Source organism: Podarcis bocagei (genome assembly GCF_964188305.1).
Source record: "Podarcis bocagei genome assembly, chromosome: 8".
In the NCBI taxonomy this organism is placed as follows: domain Eukaryota; kingdom Metazoa; phylum Chordata; class Lepidosauria; order Squamata; family Lacertidae; genus Podarcis; species Podarcis bocagei.
The window spans coordinates 64,626,367-64,646,591 of NC_138133.1; the positions used below are offsets into that span (position 1 = coordinate 64,626,367).

At 41.2% G+C, this 20,225-nt stretch overlaps 1 protein-coding gene across 2 annotated transcripts in view; it reads right to left on the reverse strand.

Annotated features, from left to right (window-relative positions):
• The window catches only part of MMP16 (matrix metallopeptidase 16), a 189,036-nt gene that overhangs the window by 12,440 nt on the left and 156,371 nt on the right, over positions 1 to 20,225 (reverse strand). For both annotated transcript variants that reach the window (XM_081204666.1, XM_081204667.1), the window contains 2 exons: positions 15,695 to 15,845; positions 7,166 to 7,281 (listed from right to left, as the gene is read on the reverse strand). In XM_081204666.1, coding sequence (XP_081060792.1) covers positions 7,166 to 7,281; positions 15,695 to 15,845 — 267 coding nt within the window. The remainder of the gene's footprint in view (positions 1 to 7,165; positions 7,282 to 15,694; positions 15,846 to 20,225) is intronic.

The following is a 20,225-nucleotide window of genomic DNA, read 5'->3' on the forward strand; positions in this document are numbered from 1 at the left end:
GGAAGCCTGTTTGGATTCCAAAACATCTGACAACTGAGGCGTGGCTTCCAATTGGCTGCAAGAGCTTCTTGCTCTCAAGCGGAAGCTGTGTTGGACGTTCAGCTTCCGAAAAATGTTTGAAAACCTTACTTCAGGGTTTTTAGCATTCGGGAGTCAGAACGTAAGATAATGGGGGCATTTGGGAACTGAGGTTTAACAGTACAGGATTCTGCCAATATTGTGAAATAAAAAATATATCTTTGCTACACCCTGCATTTTAAAACTTGTACCTGACAAGTACTTAAAAACCTCATGGCTGAATATTAACTCCCAACAACATCTGATTAGTGGATAAATAGAAAGGATGATAGAAAAGAGCTTTAGAAACCCCATACTTGTCATCAAACATGCTTTTCAGCTTCAGTTGTGTGAAATGCTAGAAAAAGAAAAAAGATAATCGGAATAGCCCTTCCCTCACAGAACATTCTTTTTCCAACAACTTTATAGGGCATATTGGTTTTCAACAAAGACATGTCTTTATGTTGAAAAAATTACCGTATTCTTCGTCCTATAAGGCGCACCATAGGACGCACCTCGGGTTTTTTTTGGGGGGGGATGAATAAAAAAAAATTATTCCCCCCCCCCGCGGCTGCCGCCCCAAGCCTTGCGCACACCTGCCCGAAGCACAGGGCACCCTCCGGAGGGCTCCCGTGCTTCGGGCGACAGGCTGCCGCCCCAAGCCTCGCGCGCTCGGCGGGACCTCCTGCCGGGCACGCAAGGCTTGCGGACACTTGCCGGGGCTGCAGGCTGCTGCCCGCAAGCCTTGTGAGCCCGCGGGAACTCCCGCCGGGCTTGCAAGGCTTGCGGATAGCTTCCTGAAGCCTGGAGAGCGAGAGGGTCGGTGCGCACCGATGCCTCTCGCTCTCCAGGCTTCAGCGAAAGCCTGCATTCGCCCCATAGGACACACACACATTTCCCCTTCATTTTTGGAGGGGGAAAAGTGCGTCCTATGGGGCGAAAAATACGGTACATCTGATAAGAAGCCAACGTATCAAAGCAATCCTTTGTTATGCACAGGAAACTGTATATGCATAACCCAACAAAGCTGTGGGGTAGATTGAAGCAGAATTTAGCTTATGTCATGTCCTAAATGCCTATCTTCCCTAACTTTATGAAACAACCAAGACTGATGCATTTAGACCAGTGGAAGGATTTAAGATCCTTATTTAAAATTGACATTTAAATAGGATCATAAATTATGCTCACCCTGAGTCCTGTTTGCTCAAAGAGCCCCTACCCAGCTTGGGAACATTGGTCAATTATAGCAAATTACAGCACTGTGCTAGACCCACCTACATTGCTCCTCCCTCTCGACTGTCTGGGCTGATTCTGTTCCCTGTTACTTCTATGTCTTTGAGAGGAAATGCTGTATTAACTCTGCCAATGGAAAGCAGGTGTGCACAGCTTCAGATTTTCTGCAGGGAGCTAGAATTTGATCATTCAAGTGCAATCCAGGATAATTAAAAATGGTGCCTAATTGCAGAAATGCTGCTTTCCTGCCAAATAATCCAAAGCATTTGACTGGCCCAGATGAAAAGTGGCACCGATCCAGTCTGAAACAAACTTTCACAATGGGTGAACTTCCTCCTACTGTTTAAAAACTGTGCACAAATAGCTGGAGCTTTCTCTATCTTTACTATGTCACAGTTTGCATTCTGCAGTATTATAGGTCCCCAGAAAAGAAAAGAAAAAGAATGGGCTTCATTTGTGATGCAAATAGTACTAATTGGAAAGTTTAGGTTCGATGCTAGTTTCAACTGCTTACACAAAAATGGGTTTTTGAAATTGCACTGCGGAGAGGAAAAACCTCTTTAGAGCATCTCATTTTCTATTCAAAATAGACCCAAACGCTTTCACCCATCACCATTTTTTGTTAGTTTCATGATGGAATAATTTAAAAATCTTGTGCTATTGCTGTTATTTATTTTAATTGTCCTTCAGAAATTCTAGTGCATAAGATATTACATGGGGTACTTGGGACTGTTGCAGGGTTTATTATCTCATAAATTTGTCCATTACTGGAAAACAGTAGCACAATGGAAATTATCTTTCTTCCCAAAACTTTCTCCTTAAATATTATTTCCATATTAATTGACAACATATATCCTGTTGCCCCCACCTTCTTTGTTTCTTATATTCTGTCCATCAGTGAGTTGTGTTGCTTCTCCTGATACGACGTTGCAAAAGCACAGCCCTACCTTTCTGCCTCCTGAGCAAAATCTCTAATACACATCCAATCATCCCTTACACTGACCCACTGCAATATTCTCTGCATTTCCATTGTCACACCTTTTCTCAACTCTGTCCAAACTCTACCGCAAAATCATTTACCTTGTTTGTTGTTCAAACACATTCCTCGTCAAAGTCTGTGTGACTTTCTGTTTCCTCCCATGTCCACCACAAACACCCAGTCCCTTCCTGGCCTTCTCTCAACCATCATGAACCAGTGTATTCCTGTGATATCTCCTACCCCATTACTCTCAGCCATCTAAAGGTCTCCTGCTCCCATAAGAGTCATCCACATGGTTGGCAATTTATATGCAAACAACTGGAGTACCTCTTTTTGGCATTTAACAAAATAATATGTTTACATCAAGTGTGCTACTGAAAATCAGCATAATTTGCTCACTCTGTTGCTGGTTGTGTTGGAAAATACATAACTTGGTGATGTTGTAAAATATAATGCATGTTATAGTGAAAGAGGAGAGAACTTGAAATAGGGAGAAATGTCATTTTTGATGGCAGCTCCCCTTACCTAATTGTAATGCATAACTCTGCCCCAAGTCCTGCCAACATGTATAAAACTTTCTTCTAAAGCTTTCTGCGTAACTCAAAAGCTTACACATCTTTTTCTCTCAAACTGAGCCCTGTTGAAGATATTTCTTACTATCAAGAAGCTTTCAAAAGTAGATGTAAGAATAGGAGACATATATCTCTGTTTCTGTTGTTTTTAATCAAGCAACACAAATGTTTCTCCCCTCCCCCAAAACGAACTAGGAAGCTAAAAGGATTAGCGCTATATTAATGAAAGATGTTGTTTAATTGGAATCAGTTCCTCTGAACTTTCTCCCCTGAAGCTATCTGGTACAATTTCAAGTCAAATCTTTATCTGAAGAGTAGAAGAGAAATGGTTTCAGGCAAAAATTCATCAGAGTTCTCTGAAAGTAGGTTGTGGGGTTTCTCATTTGCTTGTTTCATTGTTTGTTGATGCAATCACCAATTGCGCCATGCAGGGATCTTGACTTTGGGGGACAATTCACAGCACTGTTCCTTGCAGGCATCACCAGGCAACTTTCAATACTTAGTTTTCCTTCTCCAAGAGCCCAGAGGATTTCTTACATTTAGCCTCCAAGAAACGACATTAACAACAACACAACACAAAGGCAAAAACGGCTCACTCCTTAATTGTATTGTCTGCCTAGGTCTCAGGTATCTTTCCTGTTATTTTAGTAACTGAAAACCAATGAAGTTCAGTGTGACCTCAGGGCCACTTCACACACTACAGAAAAAGAATGAATCCCCATGTCTCCTCAGTGAATTGACCGTGATTTTGCTGAAACATTTCAAGAGAACCCACTCATCTCAAAATGCCTCGGAAACACTCTGCTGTGAAGTGCAATTGGTTCAGGTTTTCAGGCATTCATTTGCTGTATGTTTTCAGACACACAGGTGCCCTTTACAGAAAATTTACTGACCTGCACTGAAAATATGGAGGTCCATCCCCCCCCCCCGTACTGCACAGCTATTTACACATGAATAAAATGGAAATTATTGCATCCTGAAAGCAAAGGCTGGAATCTCTGGGCTAGTTTTGTAGCCCTCTGGCTGGAAAGCAGTGAAACTCCACTCTCATTCTATCACAGGGGACAACAACATAACCCCCCTATTATTTCTGGTGTTGTTGTTTTTCTCTTATCACTGTGCAAAGTATGAGTGGAGAAGTCCCTGTCCTAAGAGGCTTACAGTCTATCATTCAACATAGATAAGGCATAGGTGGAAGGAGAGGGAAAAGGCAAGGGTGTATTATAGAAGAATATGTAGTTATTTCAGTTCCACCTACTTAGTCCTATATTTAGGGCAGCTACCTTTGGTCAGGCAAATTACAGGACAGATTGGTGGTTGGGAGGCACAACACTCTCATGACACCAAATCCTGCTCCCCCCACCCTTGGTGGAGGGGGGTTCCTCACATTTGGCTTCCCACCTGCCTCAGCCACTTGGCCCCACTCTTTCACTCAACTCACATAGACAGCCAGGGGCTGGGGATAGATGACCAGCTCCCATGGCAACTTGAGTTGCAGCTCCAGCCTCTCATCCATGCTGGCAGCAGAAGAGCACGGAGGAGAAGGGAGGAGGAAAGGTCAGGGCAGGGTGGTGGAGGGGCCATGTGGTGGGGCTGAAGAGGGGCAGCAGCGAGAGGGAAGGAAGGAATGGGTGAAGGACACTACTTCATTCCTGTTCCCTCTATTGTCACTTACGCCAGGCCGCGTTCCTCATCAGCTGCTCCGACAGTTATGCAGCCGCCATTTTGGGCCAGCTGTCTCTCTCTCATGCCCAACAGTGTTAAGGAAGGGAGGGGTGCTCCTGGGGTTGGTGGGGATAATACAGTAGATATAGCAGTGGTGAGGACATTGATGATGATGATGATGATGATTTATTTAGACCCTGTCCATCTGGCTGGGTTTCCCTAGCCACTCTGGGTGGCTCCCAAGAGAATATTAAAAACATGATGAAACATCGAACATTAAAAACTTCCCTAAACAGGGTTGCCTTCAGATGTCTTTTAAAAGTCAGATAGTTGTTTATTTCCTTGACATCTGATGGGAAGGCGTTCCACAGGGCAGACACCACTACTGAGGAGGCCCTCTTCCTGGTTCCCTGTAACCTCACTTCCCACAGTGACAGAACCGCCAGAAGTCCCTTGAAGCCGGACCTCAGTGTCCGGGTTGAATGATGGGATGGAGATGCTCCTTCAGGTATACTGACAGGGGGCGAGGAGAAGGGAGATGGGTAGGTGACGCAAACCAATGAATGGGATCTACCCTCTTCCCTGTCTTCCTAAACCCTCTCTCTCACTCTCCACCGGACCCACCCTCTCCCTGAATATTCTGAGGAGGATGAACTCAAATATTGGGGGGAAAGTGTCCTGTTTGAAGTCCACACAGGGCAGGGGACACTTTTGTCCAAAACAGGGACAGTCACATTTTCTAAGGACAGGTGGCAACCCTACCTTATATTATAGTGATTAGAAGGTGCAGCAAAGGCTTTATTTGCACATCAGTATGATGCACTGAAAATACAGTGGTACCTTGGTTTTCAGACATCTCGGAAGTCGAACGTTTTGGCTTTTGAACATTGAAAACCCAGAAGTAACTGCTTCGGTTTTTGAATGCTTTTCGGAAACCGAATGTGCCACATGGCTTCCATATTGAGTTTTCTGGTCGGAAATGCATGCTTCAGTTTTCGAACGTTTTGGAAGTCAAATGGTCTTCTGGAATAGATTACATTTGAAAACCAAGGTACCACTGTACTTGTGATATGTTCACAACTCCTACTTGCATGTTTATTGGTTAAATGTAATACATTTAAGGAAGCCAGCTAATACAGCATGAGATTACTCTTATCAGCTCTGATCCACATATACAGCATATTTGTGTGCAACAACAACACCATTCACTGCTGTGAATCTGGGAATGCTCTCCCCAACCTCTCACACACCTTACAGAAGTGACTGAAGATGCCTTGACACATTTACCACTCTGTATTTACACTGGAGCCCAATTTATTTGAAATGCATACCCAATTCTACCTAGTGCATCAGATACTATATATACTTTAACACAAGTCTTTATAGAGAGATTTGAGTGTGTGTGTGTGTGTGTATGCACACACAAATAAAACTAGTTTTTTATGGCAATAAATTAGTTGCACAAACTTGTTTCCTGCTGCAAAAAAAGAAACTTCCGCCCTCACCCACCCAAAATGCTCAGCTCAGGAAAGATTTTCTATTGATGGATGAAACAGACTTAAAGCAAGGAAGTGATTAAGAGTATTCCCGGGAAGAAAATGTTGTCTGCAGAAATTAGATATTTGAGCCAAAGGAAGGAATAAAGATTCTAAACTAGGGGGAAATGTCTCATAATCTTTTACAGGGGAGACACGTCCTGAGGGAAGAAGGAAGGGACAAAAAAACCCCCAATCTCTGTTAAATCAATCACATATGCAGAGCTAGAGGTACGTAGCAAGTGAAACTGGTTGCAATCCCATATCTTTATTTCACTCTCAAGACCACATCATCAAATTGTTGAGGGCAGTAATTAATATGCACATAATGACAACTTTCAGCATCAAGAAAAGTCTATGGTGCTTCGTCTTAGTCCAGGAGTTATAGTGGTTACATAAATGTGCAATATAGTTTAGTATACCTTTGCAATAAATAATTTAGCACTGATGTAAACTTAGGTTCAAAACCACTGCTTCATCCTTTGCTCTTCTTTATTTTGCATCAAATAGCAATGAACTTGTGATAACACTTTGCAATTGTGTGCTCCACAGCACAAAAGTAGATTCACCTGGATAAAGCCAATGGGGAAAAAATTTGCACAACACAAGCAAATTATACTCCAGACTAAATCCAGAAGTGGTGAACCAGTGTTTGGAGAATAAGGCTCAAAGTGATAGAGAAACAGCATACACAAGAGATGGGCAAACTCTAACAAGAAAATCCCATTCTGGGTTGATTTGGAAATGACACTATATTATTGTAATCTGCAGCAAATAGCAGCTCTGGGTGGCAAATTTTCAGTGAGTGAATGACATGGGGAGAAATGTATATTTACACTTCCCCTGTTCCACCATCTTGACCTATGAGTCTGAAGAAAGAAGATGGGATTCCCAATCACGGGATTCAAAGATTAATATGGAAACAATCTGAGAACAAGTAGAATATTTTAAAAAATCAGAAATCCAAAAGCATCTATTTATAGGTGTGCTGACATGGGGTTACAAAGCAGTGTAAATTCAGGTAGCAAGGCACCGCTCGAAAAAGTGAGGTACTCAAAAGATGGTCTGCAGATCAGGAAGATTATTTTATTAAAGAACAATAACATGCACAAGAAGCTACATACCATTTTCTTTGTGGACAAAGGCTCCCTGAGGTGATTCCGGGATACCTTTCCATATTGTGATTGGTTTGGGATAACCAGGATCCATAGTTCTCATATCTTCACTGTACCTCCAGTACCTAATAAACAAAGCTACAAGATTAGAATATGCATTTATGAATGCCTATTTTCAATGTCAGAGAAGAAACACTGAGTGAAATTATGAAATCAGGGCAACAACATCCTTCCTGCTTTAGGTACATTCCCAGGTAACAAAGGAGTTTTATCTGCTTGCCGATTGGACAGCTGTTTCTAGTAAGGGCACAGTAGATAAAAAGATTTGCCTAGTTTGAAAACCAAATCAACAAGCGCCTTCTGCATAATCAGAACAACTCTGATGCCTAGGGGTTCTACAAAGCCGCACAAGGAGGAACATTATATGCAAAGATCCATAATAATGTTTCAGTTGAAGTTTTAATCACACACAAGCCATTAAACTCTGAGTTAAGGTTCCCACAGCAATCTTAACTCTTCTCTTATGAATGCTTTACAGGAGTCTTTTGTTACCCAATCATGCAATATGCATTAAATAATTCAATATGCTGAATTCTGTACATGCTAAATCTGGGTACAGAGAAATATTTGCAGTAAAACAAAACAACAACAGCAGCAGCAGTGCACAAATTCAGAACCACTAAGGCTGTAATCCTCTGCATATTTACACAGGAGTAAGCCCCACATAACACAGTGAACCTTACTTCTGAGTAATGTGCACAAGATTACACTTCAATACTATTTTAAGGCAAGGTGTTGTCAATATGCTTAAGATGTGAAGTTTTACATTTGAATCAGAAAAAGCTGTGAAAGACCCAGAGGGGTATCTGAGTGCAATGTTAGACTGCACAAGGGGCAATAAAGTGAGTCTGAATCCTGAGAAGATGGAGTCTTGTTGGTTGGGTGGGTACCAGATTTTGCTTATTCTGTGGGCTGCTTGTGATTGCCTAACCATATTCTTGCAATGTGCTGTGAGCAGTGCTCAGCACCAAAAGGCAGAGGCAGCCCCAGTGTTGTCCCAGCCAAAGCAAAGTGGGTTACAACTTTGTAGGCCACACAAAGGGCTGGTCATGAAGGAAGGGCTAAGCCAAAACTTCTGCCGTATCAGTTCAGGGTTCTTTCAATCCTGCTTATCATGCTTTTTAAAAAATCTGGCTTTAAACATGCAGCTGCACTTCCACCTCCACCTGCATGACAGTCAGCCTTTCAGAAAACAATTGGGTGCTCTTCCATGTGCATTGAATTGAGCAGCGTATCTTATAGAAATTGCTGGGTTTTCCCCATAATATTTCTAAAAAATAAATCTTTATTCTAGAGGCTTCCTCCCAGCAGAAGTTCACTGTGCATGCCAAATATATTTTGTTGCTGATCTGCCAAAGGCTTTTTGTTTTTAAGATTAAGATTAAAATCATGTGCGATGTTTTGAGACGAAGTCATTTTAGTTATTAGAAAAAAGGCTTCTATCCATTCCCTAAAGCATGAATAAAACTCTTTTTTCTTCATGTTTTATGATAGGTGAGAAAAGAGATGAGTGGTCTTTCTGCAGTATTTTCACAGTCAATAAAAATTCACTTTCGGTCACAACTATGTGTCAGAAATTACATATGAATGAAAAGAGACACACACGGGAGGGGGGAGTGTTTCAAAATAAGAAAGCAGTTTGTATAATTTTCATTGAAAATGTCCATTTGATCCTACATTCAGCAAATGCAATATGCATTTGTCTTCCTCAGGTATTAATCACATCATAACATTACTGGGGAATGTTTGCCACATTGCTCGACCACCCCTAGATCTCTGTTCTAAAGAAGCCTGTATGTGAGCTCATCCATAGATTTCTTCACAACAGATGTCCTAGCAGGAACAGGAGCATCTCTGATGCTGAGGAACTGGTCAGCAGTGTGGACCCACCCCCCCGGTAACTATAGACTATATTCTTCACATGATTCAGACATGGAGGCTATCTTAAGTTCTCAGTTCATCAGAGGTTTAACAAAACAGTCTGAGACATGCTAATTCAGAAGTAAATTTGACTTACTTAATGGCAATCTGACCAATAACTGAGATCTTTGGGGGAGTGACTGTTAGTGGTCAGATGCACAGCTCATTTTCTCCAGGAGCTGTGTGCTCCATACTGTGAGCCCAATTTTATGGAACTCCTTTCCAGTTGAGGTCAGCCAAGCCCCCTCCCATTCAAACTTCTAGTCCCTGCTGAAGACTTTATTCCAGTAAGTATTTCAAACACCAGGACTGGTGAGATGAGAATGATAGTGAGATTGAACACATTATTGAGAAGAAAATGAAGGCATTTCAGATCTGGCAAAGAGATAGAAACTGTGCCACTAAGAAAAAAAACCTATGCCAATGCTAAGGCTAAGGTTCAAAGAAGATCTAGAGAACTAAAGAACACCTGGTGGATTAAAAAAAGCTCAAGAGATTCAGCACTTAGCTGACACTCATGATGCACAGAGTTTCTTTAAAGTCACAATGATCACCTATGGACCAATAAATAATGGCATATGCCCCCTACGCTCAACAGACGGTACCACACTTCTAAAAAAAAAAGAAACTATTGCATTGCACTGGAAAGAACATTACCAGCATCTCCTTAGCCACAGCTGCTGAGGTCCTCTCAAAAATTCCACAGAAACAAATTAGAGATGAGCTTTCAGTATCTCCAAATCTGGGAGAGTTGTGTACAGCTATTAACCAAATGAAAAACAACAAAGCCAGCAGACCTGATGGGATGCCTTCCGATGTCTTCAAAGTGGGCGGAATTGAACTTACACAACAACTTCACAAGCTCATTGAAAAAAATCTGGGAGAGAAAACAGATCCCAGCAGACTTTACGGATGCCAAAATTATCAACCTTTTTTTTAAAAAAGTGATAGAATGGACTGTGGAAACTACTGAGGCATCTCTTTATTAGCTGAGGCCAGCAAAATTCTTGCAAGGATCTTAGCAAACTGTCTTCTAACTATATCTGAGGCTACACTTCCTGAATCCCAAAATGGTTTTCGACCTTCTAGGGGCACAGTGGACATGATTTTCACCACTCAACAGCTTCAAGAAAAATGCAGAGAGCAAAACCAACCCCTGTATATGGTGTTTATTGACCTAAGGCCTTCAACACTGTAAATAGTAATGCCCTGTGGACTGTCCTTCTGAATTGGGTGCCCAGATAAATTTGTGAACATCCTCCGGCTCCTCCACGATAATATGACAGCAACAATCTCAGATAACAATGGCTCTCAAAGTGAACCATTCACAGTGGGATCAGATGTTAAACGGGGTTGTGTTATCTCCCCAACTCAATTTATTATTTTCATTGTCATGTTCCTACACACTGTTGAAGGTAAACTCCCCACCAGGGTAGAAATCATATATCAACCTGATGTGAAAGTTCTTTAACTTGAGTAGGTTGAAAGCAAAGAGTAAGGTTATTATAACTTCCATCATCGAGCTTCAATATGCTGATGACAACATAGTGTGTACATACTCAGAGGATGACCTCCAGACCATCCTAAATATCTTCACAGAAGCTTACGAAAAGCTTGGCCTATCACTCAACATCCAAAAAAACCAAAGTGCTGCACCAACAAGCACAAAACAACCCCTCTGCAGTGCCACAAATCCAACTTAACATTGTAACATTGGAAAATGTTGTTCACTTCTACCTGGGTAGCTATCTTTCCACAAGGGCTGACATTGATGCTGAAATCCAGCATTGCTTGAGCTCTGCGAGTGCAGCTTTCTCCCGATTGAAGTGAAGAGTGTTTGAGGACTGGGACATTCTCAGGGAAACAAAAATGCTTGTTTACACTTGTGAAACATGGACCACTTATAAACGCCATCTAACTCCTCGAAAGATTCCACCAAGGTGTCTCTGAAAAAAATTGCATATCACTTGGGAAGACAGGCGAACTAATGCCAGTTTACTGGAAAAAGCAAAGATCACCAGTGTTGAAGCAATGATTCTTCAACATCAACTTCATTGGACTGGTCATGTTGTACGGATGCCTGATTATCATCCTCCAAAACAGCTACTCTATTCTGAACTTAAAAAATGGAAAGCATAATGCTGGTGGTCAACAAAAGGGGTTTAAATACTCTCCCAAGGCAAATCTAAAAAAAAGTAGTATAAACACTGACAACTGGGAAATACTGGTCTGCGAGCGGTCCAGTTGGAGAATAGCCTTTACCAAAGGCGTCATGGGCTTTGAAGATGCTCGAACTCAGGACGAAAGGGAGAAACATGCTAAGAGGAAGGCACGTTTGGCAAACCCTCACCTTGATCGACTCCCACCCAGAAACCTATGTCCCCACTGTGGAAGGACGTGTGGATCCAGAATTGGCCTCCACAGTCACTTACGGACTCACTGTTAAAACCATGTTCATGGAAGACAATCTTACTCAGCTACGGCTGATTGGCAAAGAATAAAGAAGAGTCCAGTAGGTATTTTAACTGAATTCTGTTTTTATAGCTTTAATCTTGATTGTGTACTATTCGATTTAAGCACTATATAAATGCCCCAAAATTATATTATATGGGGGAGGGTATTTATTGTTTTTGTTTTGCTCTTGCTTTTATTATATAATTTCTGTTTTTATCTTGTATGTTTACATTGTCAGCCATCCTGAGATGTACCGATGAAGGGTAGTATACAAACTGAATAAATAAATAATAATAATAAAATAAATAAATGTATAAACCAAATCAAACACAGAGCTTAATTCTCAGGTTTTTATTTTTTTATTTTTAGAGGAAGGGTGCACAGAATCTGCCTGCACAAAGATTAAAATCACTGAACAAATAATCACTGAACAAAGTCCATCTTTCCATGGACAGAAAAAGAGGTTCACTAGTGGCAAAATTCAAAGATAAAATGGGTTTGATCACCATGGCCTCCAATTACAAAGCTGCAAGTGAGTTCAGAAACAGGGTAATAAGGGGAAGAGAGCCAACTGGTTTTTTAAAAAACAAAAACAAAGCCAACAGGCATTCAAGCAAAGTATAGATAAAGTCCTCTGGCACTGTCTCTTGCACAGCTATAGCAAATTTAACTGAGATCTGCCGGGCAAACCCTACTTCATGGGATTAATTCAAGATTGTACTCAGTAGAAAAATCAGCATAGATTTATCCAGCATGGTTGTGTACTTTTCTATTTATATCACTTCCTTGGGACTTCCTCATTCATGTGTACATTCTCCTTGTGGTTTTCCAGGCACATTTTTCTCCTAAGAGGACTACAGCATATTTTCACGGTCTTAGCAGGGAGGCCATTTTGCTTCTTTGACTTTGGCATCACCTCTTGCCTGTCTCTTTCATGCCTGACAACCTCATTGCTACTAAAGAAGCAACAGTGGGTTGTCCTAATTCAGAAAGAAAACCGTAATAGGCTTATTCATGCAATTAAAACCAGCAGGAGGATTCAACTCTAACATTACATTAAGAAGGGGAGGGGAGGGAAGAAGGTGATATAAACAATATGTACTGTGAAGCTTAGTGGGATATGGGCTTATTCCCACTGGTGGTCAATATCCTGTAATAGCTCAATTATCTTGGCATGGCTCATGTTCTTCGATCTTCTTCTTACATACAGTATTGCATTTATGTCCTGCTGAGGTTCATTATGCTTGTTACAGTTCTAAGTAGCAGCCTCTCCATCAGCAGAAGTTTCCTTTGATAGTTCCCTCTAGGTTGCTTTTTTTAAAAGTATATTGCTCAAGCTAATAGTATTTTAGGAAGACCTTGACTTAGCATAGCTGCCTTTGGAAATAAACCTACTATACAAAACCTCAATCGAATAAAACTTACAGAAAGTGTAAGTCACAAATGCAGAAATAGGATGCCAACCATTGTCTTGGTCCCAAGAACCTGCAGGTTGAAAACTGTTGCCCTGGAATAAACTTTAAAAAATAACAAATCTCCCTATCTGCAGGAGACAAACTATAGGACAGGTTTTGTTCACAGTAGATGCTGATTGCAATATGCTTGAAATTAAACATACTTTTCAGGCATCAAGATGTTGCCTACTTCTTCTCCCAAGGCTGGTACACAGAAAAGAAGGCTCCATTTATAAAAATGATTGTGGCAGTCTTCATAATATAGACTTATATAGCTCAGAAAGGCAAACAAAATTAGCAGCACAGTTGGGGGAAAGATTTAAACAGCATGCATGCTTGCAGGGATGCAACTGAGAGTCTCTCACACTCTATGGCTCCTACTGCCTATGATGCCCAGTAAAATTTTTGGTGCTATATTCTTCTCTGTCTCTGTCTCTCTTTCTTTTTATTTTTTTAATATTTATTTCTTGTTTCTTTATTTCTTGTGTTTTCTCTTTCACATTTTCCTTCTATCCACTCTACTTTTGCCTGCGTTTTATCTTTTGTGAAATGCACAGGAAGGTGATGGATGGAAGGCGAAAGATCCTGTATGAGAGACAGGGAAGGGGAGATCTCCCAAGGTGGGAGGCTGGGAGAAGGAAGGGAAGCTACCAGGTGACTGCTGGGAAGGTCCATACCTTTTTGTGTGAAACAAGCGTCAAGTTCTACCTCTGCTAGAGCTCTTTGTATTTTTTTTTCTTCTCCTCTTTCTCTTTTTTCCCTATTATGTTATTTTCTTTTTTCATTTTCATTTATATTAATCTGTTTTTATTGTATTTTATGCTGAAAATATATGTCAGGGAACTGACATCAGAGGCATGGGAGAAGGAGAGGGTCTCTGATTCTGCAGAGGAAGGTCCAAGCGCCAGAGGGAGACTTAGCCGGGAAGAAGGGGAAGAGAATGAGTGTAACACCAGGGATCCAGGAGAGCAACGGGACAGGGAGGTGCAGGGGCTCCAGGACTCTTCGCTGGAAGTTAGTGAGGAGAGCCCAAGCACCCCGCTGCCCACGCCCACCCTGCGCAGGAGACTCCTGCGCAGTGAGAGGCGGAGACGCTTAGGCGTCAAACAACTCTTATGTTGGCAGCGCTTTAAGAAACACCCACAGACAGATTCTACGAGTGACTAAGGGCAGCCACGCTGAGATGGGCTGTGCAGTCCGGAGGGTTTAACCAGGCAATCCGATGCTCAAACGGGGCAGGATTACACACGAGTAACTCCCAACCACTACAATATATATATGAAAAAACACCAGGAAATCTAGTTACACACACAGGGTTCATTCCCTGAATTGCATATATACACAATGTTATTCAATATACTGAGAGCTTCTATACATTCAAGTGTTTCCAAGTGGATTTGAATATCAGAGGGAGGCCCATAACTATTTACAGCTGCACAGCTGTGATCTGACCATGAAGGAAATGAGGAAAAGTCCTTTCTCCTGTGGTTTCTATAAGCATCTAGGCAACAGGAGTTGCACTCTGGTCAGTGCTACACATTCAGGAGCTCCAAATCTCACACAGAGCTTCCAAATAAGCAAGGACACCTCAGTGTTAAGGTAGCTCCATACATATCTCCCTTGCGAAAGATTGAAATCATTGAGATACTATCAAAGTAGAAAACATCAGCTAGGCAGAAAAATATTTTGGTGGTGCCAAGGTCCCCTTAAGACAGATAGAAGTCACAGCATGACTTCCCATTGCCTTTAGGGTCCAAGGGGGAATTAATTCATGCCCCTGTACTAGACGTTCTGCTCTCTGCTAATCTTTCTGCAGAAGGACAAAACACTAGGACCAATCTTTGCCACAGCTTCATCTTAGTCCAAAATAAGGCAGCAGGAACTGGGGGAGACAGAGCAGCAGGGAACTGGAGGAAGGTAGAGCTAAATCTCCTTCCTCTTCTATCAGTGCTTGTTTGCCATGTTGAGGTAAACCCTGCTTAACTACCAAGAGCACTGAGGATTAAAACAATGCATTAACAAAAGTCACAGTTCATTTTAGAAGCAATCCATGCACAACACTTGCTTCGCACAAATAACATAATGCATAAAGCTAAACTGCTCTGAGAGTACGAAGCAGATTGTAGGTCTTCCGTCATCCTCCATTTCTGTCGCCAAACTCATACTGAAATTGTAACACTTTGTTTTCAGTGTTGTGACCCTAAATTCTTTTGTGCTAGGATTTCAAAAGTACGAGCACAGAAGTGAAGGGAGATAGAAAAATATGCAAATTCATTGAAAACTTTCAGTACCTAGGTCTCTGAAGTTATTTGACATCACCTGTAAGATGTATATAAAACAATTAATTGCAGGCTAAATGAAAACAAATGACAAGTGAACGTGCACAGTAGAACCTGAAACCTCAGAGACTTGCTTCCCTTGACAGAGAAGATTTATAATAGTTGGGCAAACACAAAAGATACGGGTCTTAACCTGTGTGGAAGTGTACATATAAAGCCTTGAAATAGTAAACAGTCAACCCAACACTAAAAATTCCATGTGTGTAATATTTTTCACAAGGCCATTGGAAAACAAAGGAACACAACCAGTCATACACAAATGCTATGAAAATAACAGGTTGATTATTCCCTTCCAGAATGAATATACCAACCTATCTCCTTTGAAGAAGTAGGTTTTCCCAACGTCTTCCCACCAAATTGCTGAATCAATACCATGGGGTGGAATCCCACTGCCCAATGTTATCAAATCGTGAGGATATCCTGGCTGGAGAGTAGTGTCCTTGAAGACCCAGAACTTGTTACCTGAGAGCAGAGGGAAGGGAGAAAGATCCACATTAGCTTCTTGTACTATCATTTGTTGATAAATGCATCCAACAGGCTCTTTCCCCCTCTTTCCCCAAGAAATGTGTAAGACATTAATTAGAAAAAAGAACACAACAGAAAACAATGGAGGTATCAACATATGAACCAATATCCAAACATTGGCTGTCATTCCTCAGAATTCCAAATATGCTGCAGAATCAAAAATTCCAAATGGAGCAAGCCGCCACAATTTGTGCTGTGGCTCACCAAGCTGAATGCAGCTCATCAACCATGAATGGTGGCCCACCAAGAGACCTAATATGCTGTAGGGCTGTAAAAATGGGTTGTGGTGAGCTGATGATTCATGGCTACTGGGCTGCTTTTGGTAGGTCATGAGAGGTGGAGGCCTGCTGTATTTGAATTCTGCAGCATGTTATGAGCTGCCATGGAGTGAAAGGCTTTGTCTGTGGTAAGATCAAGAAATGCCCAGGTTTAGCAAGCTGCTTGGGATACAGAAATGGAAAAGCTTCAGCTGATGCTGTAGTTCCTTAGAAGCAGGCTGTCAATTTGTAGTGCAGACGTGCTGCAAGACACCCTTAGGCACAGAAGCTAATGGGAAAGTGGATACATTTCTCAACACCAATCATTTTAGAAAATGACATGTACAAAAATGGAAACCCATATCCTTTCTTGTGCTTAACAAAGTATCCAGGCAGACTTGCCTCATGTACACATATCGGCCCTTAGGCACTGTGTTTGTTACAAACATTTTTAAAGGAAACTTTAGTTCACCCCAAAGATTGAGGATCAGGTCTGCGCTAGAGTCACTGTGATGGAAAAAACAGAGAGTTGTTTCACGGTTCGTTTTATAGTTATCCCTCAGCGGCATTAAATAAGGGAAGTCTTAAAGAGTAATAAGAGGATGCAGGGGGGAAATCAGGAAATAGTTTGGTTTCTTCAGCCAGTATCTTTGAGATTTACAGCGTCTCCTTTTGTCACATTTTCTAATTAGGAAATGGGATACGGTTTCAATCCTTCCCATGCTCAACTTGCGAACTAAATCTTTCATCAGCTCCTTTGCAACTGCTTAACAATCCGCTTTCAAGCATGAGATTGCTCCTACACCTACATTTCAGATACATTCTTCTTATTCAAGAAAACATCCACATCATTCTATTGCCTCCTCAATATGCATCACTAGCAGTTGGGGTCATTACAACTTACCTGGATGGAAGTTGGGTAGGGCAGTGTGATGGTAAGGTCGGGACTATGAAGACACACCAGTGGGAAGGCAAGAGAGGTTCTGCCGGTGTGTCTTGGTAGCCCCAACCTCACTGCCCCACCCAGTGCCATACAGATAAGCTACTGAGAGCAGCACTGTGGCTCTGATCTACCACACAAATGTGGCATACTGATATGCACCATTGTTTTGATGCTCTCCTCCCCAATGGAACACATCCAAGATATTCAGGATCCATTCGGGTGTTTTTAAACTGCATTCATAGTGAAGGGATGATGATGCACATGCTGCTTCTATCTCAAACCATGTCACAATGAGTGGAGAGAACTGAAGGGGGATTGTGAGTGTGTTTATCTGAATGTAAATACAATCCCTGTGATCAGGAACACTGTGTGAACAGGATTTTCGATCACAAGGAGGATTGCAATTATTCTGTCCAACATATATATGACCCAATGAATCCAGCCTAGAGACCAGTGCCTCCTCAATAAGTGCCACTGCCCTCTCTCACTTTGTGTCCATCTGTGGGCCACTGTTGGCTTTCAGGTTCATGGCACCAGACTATTGCTTCATGGCATACAAGTTGCACAGACCTGTCTTACACTGTGTGACCATTTATTTAAGCAAGGCATGGTTTCCTGAACAATAACTACAAAAGAACCTAACATTGCATAGGCAAATGGAACTACGAGTTATATTTGCCTATCAGATCCTACCCAGCTGATACCTTTTCCTCTGATATTTAGAACTAAACAAATTTAAACTCTAGAAGCTATCTGGATATATGTTATTTGAGTCTCTTGGGCAATGGCAACAGTAATTATTTATATGCAAGATTTCTATTGGTTTCAGACTGATGGAGATGTATTATGCATGCAGAAGATGACGGGCTTATACTGCCACAGCTGTCATCATTATTTGTAGCATGCGCCGTATATAACAAACTCAAGATTTACATGACTGCAGGTTTTCTTTGAGAGAGAAAGTTTATTTTCTGATTCCTCAGCTCAAGGAGTTATATGAGAAAGCATCTGGATTTCAGTAGGAGAAGGAGGTCAGAGAGCTGCACATTTCAGGAGTTTCAGCAAAGAAACAGAACGAGAGCCTTCAATCTGAGAAGTGCATACTGAAAAGGAATTTAAGATAAGGAGCGGGCAAAAAAATTTTTTTTTAAAATTATCAAGTTGAAAAATTTACCTGTGGGGCTCAGTTCCAACGTTATCTATCACCCTTTGTGGTGAGCACAGTTTAGTTTAGTTAGGTGGGTGCTGAACAAGGCAGGCCATAATATTTGTGTTGTCTCTACCATGCATTTCAGCCCAAATGTGTGTACTGTCTCTCCCCCTCTCCCTACAGCCCTTATGTTGGAGGGGTAATATTTGATAAGTCCTCTAATGAACTCTCCAAACAGCATTGGATGAGTCACTATCACACCCTCTGTTGGGAATTTGTACAATGGGAATATCAATGCCCTTTATCTCAGGGCTTTAGAAAGGTTAAGTATGAGAGATTCTAAAGTGTTCCATCTGTATGTTAAAAGTGCTATAAAATTAACATTGACATTTATATTTACCTCATGTAGCAAAGAGATTAAAAGTGTTAGCAGGGTACTGGAAAGTTGCTTATTTCAAATCTCAGAGCAGTCAGGAATCATTAGGCAAGTTACTATCTCTGAGCCAAAGCAAATACTTCTTTAAATTTATTATTATTATTATTTGTTTTTATTACCCACCCTTCAAGAAGGTCCCAAGTTGGGTTACAGCATATAGAAACACAATGCAATTAAAACAATAAAAAACTAACCTAACCCATAACCCCCCAAACAATAATTCAGTACGACACATTACAAGGAGGGTACCATAGCCAAATCATTCAATTTTCAAAGAAAAGACAAATAAATCTGCTCTCTCAGAACCATTGAGCCTGGTTCCAAAAAGTCACAAGGAGCATTGAAAATATGTCGAAAGAATTAAAAGACCTACTAGGTGTCTTCTTTGAATAAACAGTCTTGCTAACTGATCCATCCATGTGATTTCAAGGGCCTTCAAGAACTGCTTGGCAGGGGGTTGGACTCGATGGCCCTTGTGGTCTATTCCAACTCTATGATTCTATTCTACTCCTTTGTAGCAGGTGCAGATGCTAATCTTTCGGTTAAACTCTTTTACAGTGTTGCAAATATTGCATAACAATGCATGCAGGCAACAGGGGTTGTTTTTTTCTGGCCAGCCTTCCTATTAAGCTGTTCTATGGCACAGAGAGAACAGGTGAGAAGCTGGGCTGCAATTGTCTGTTGCTGTTTTGCATTTATCTACAAGACTTCACTTGATCCTCAAGCTCATCCTATCTGTATCACATATCCATTTTGCTTTCAGCCAGCCTTCTCCTTACACTTGCTTCACTTAAATAAAATAAAATCCCTGAATTTCTATGCAGGCAGTGTTACTTGCTTCTTACCCATATCCTGCCAGTAAATTTTAGCTTTCAAAATGAAGCTGTCAAATAGTGGGATGAGTGGTGTTGAAAGTTATGGCAGCACCAGTGTGAATTTTACAACAACTTTGCTACTGCTGCATTTGGGCTTGGCACAAGTTTTAGCGCTGCCGATGCCTTTGACAGTTAGCTTTTAGCACTGCTTAAATTTCTTGTCACACTAGGAAGAATTTCACAATCTGCATCCCTGCCAGTTAAAAAATATTTACAGACTTATCCGGCATTTCCTCATTACCTATCCTACAGGAAAACCACTATGGAATGCTATGAAAGAATATTGCTATATTTTAATTAGGTGTTCATGCTATATTACCAAACAGCAAAGTTTCTGTACATTCTGAGCCGTTATGCAGAAGATTAAGTACATATCTAAGCACTAAATAGATAAATAAAGATGGGTTTTATGCTATTCGTTTCATTTTTTCACTCAACTATCAACTTAAAATGATATTTTACACTTCCATTTGGGATAGTAAAATGCTATTTTCAATCGATATTTGAATGGCCATACAGCACTTTAATGAAATCCAGCCAAGATTTCATAGAAGGAAGATACATTTCAAAATAGGTATATTTTGAATATACCAACTGTACTAAAGAGATAGGGTTTCCTTCTGGCCTCACCTGCGACTGGTGTGTGGCCTTCTGAA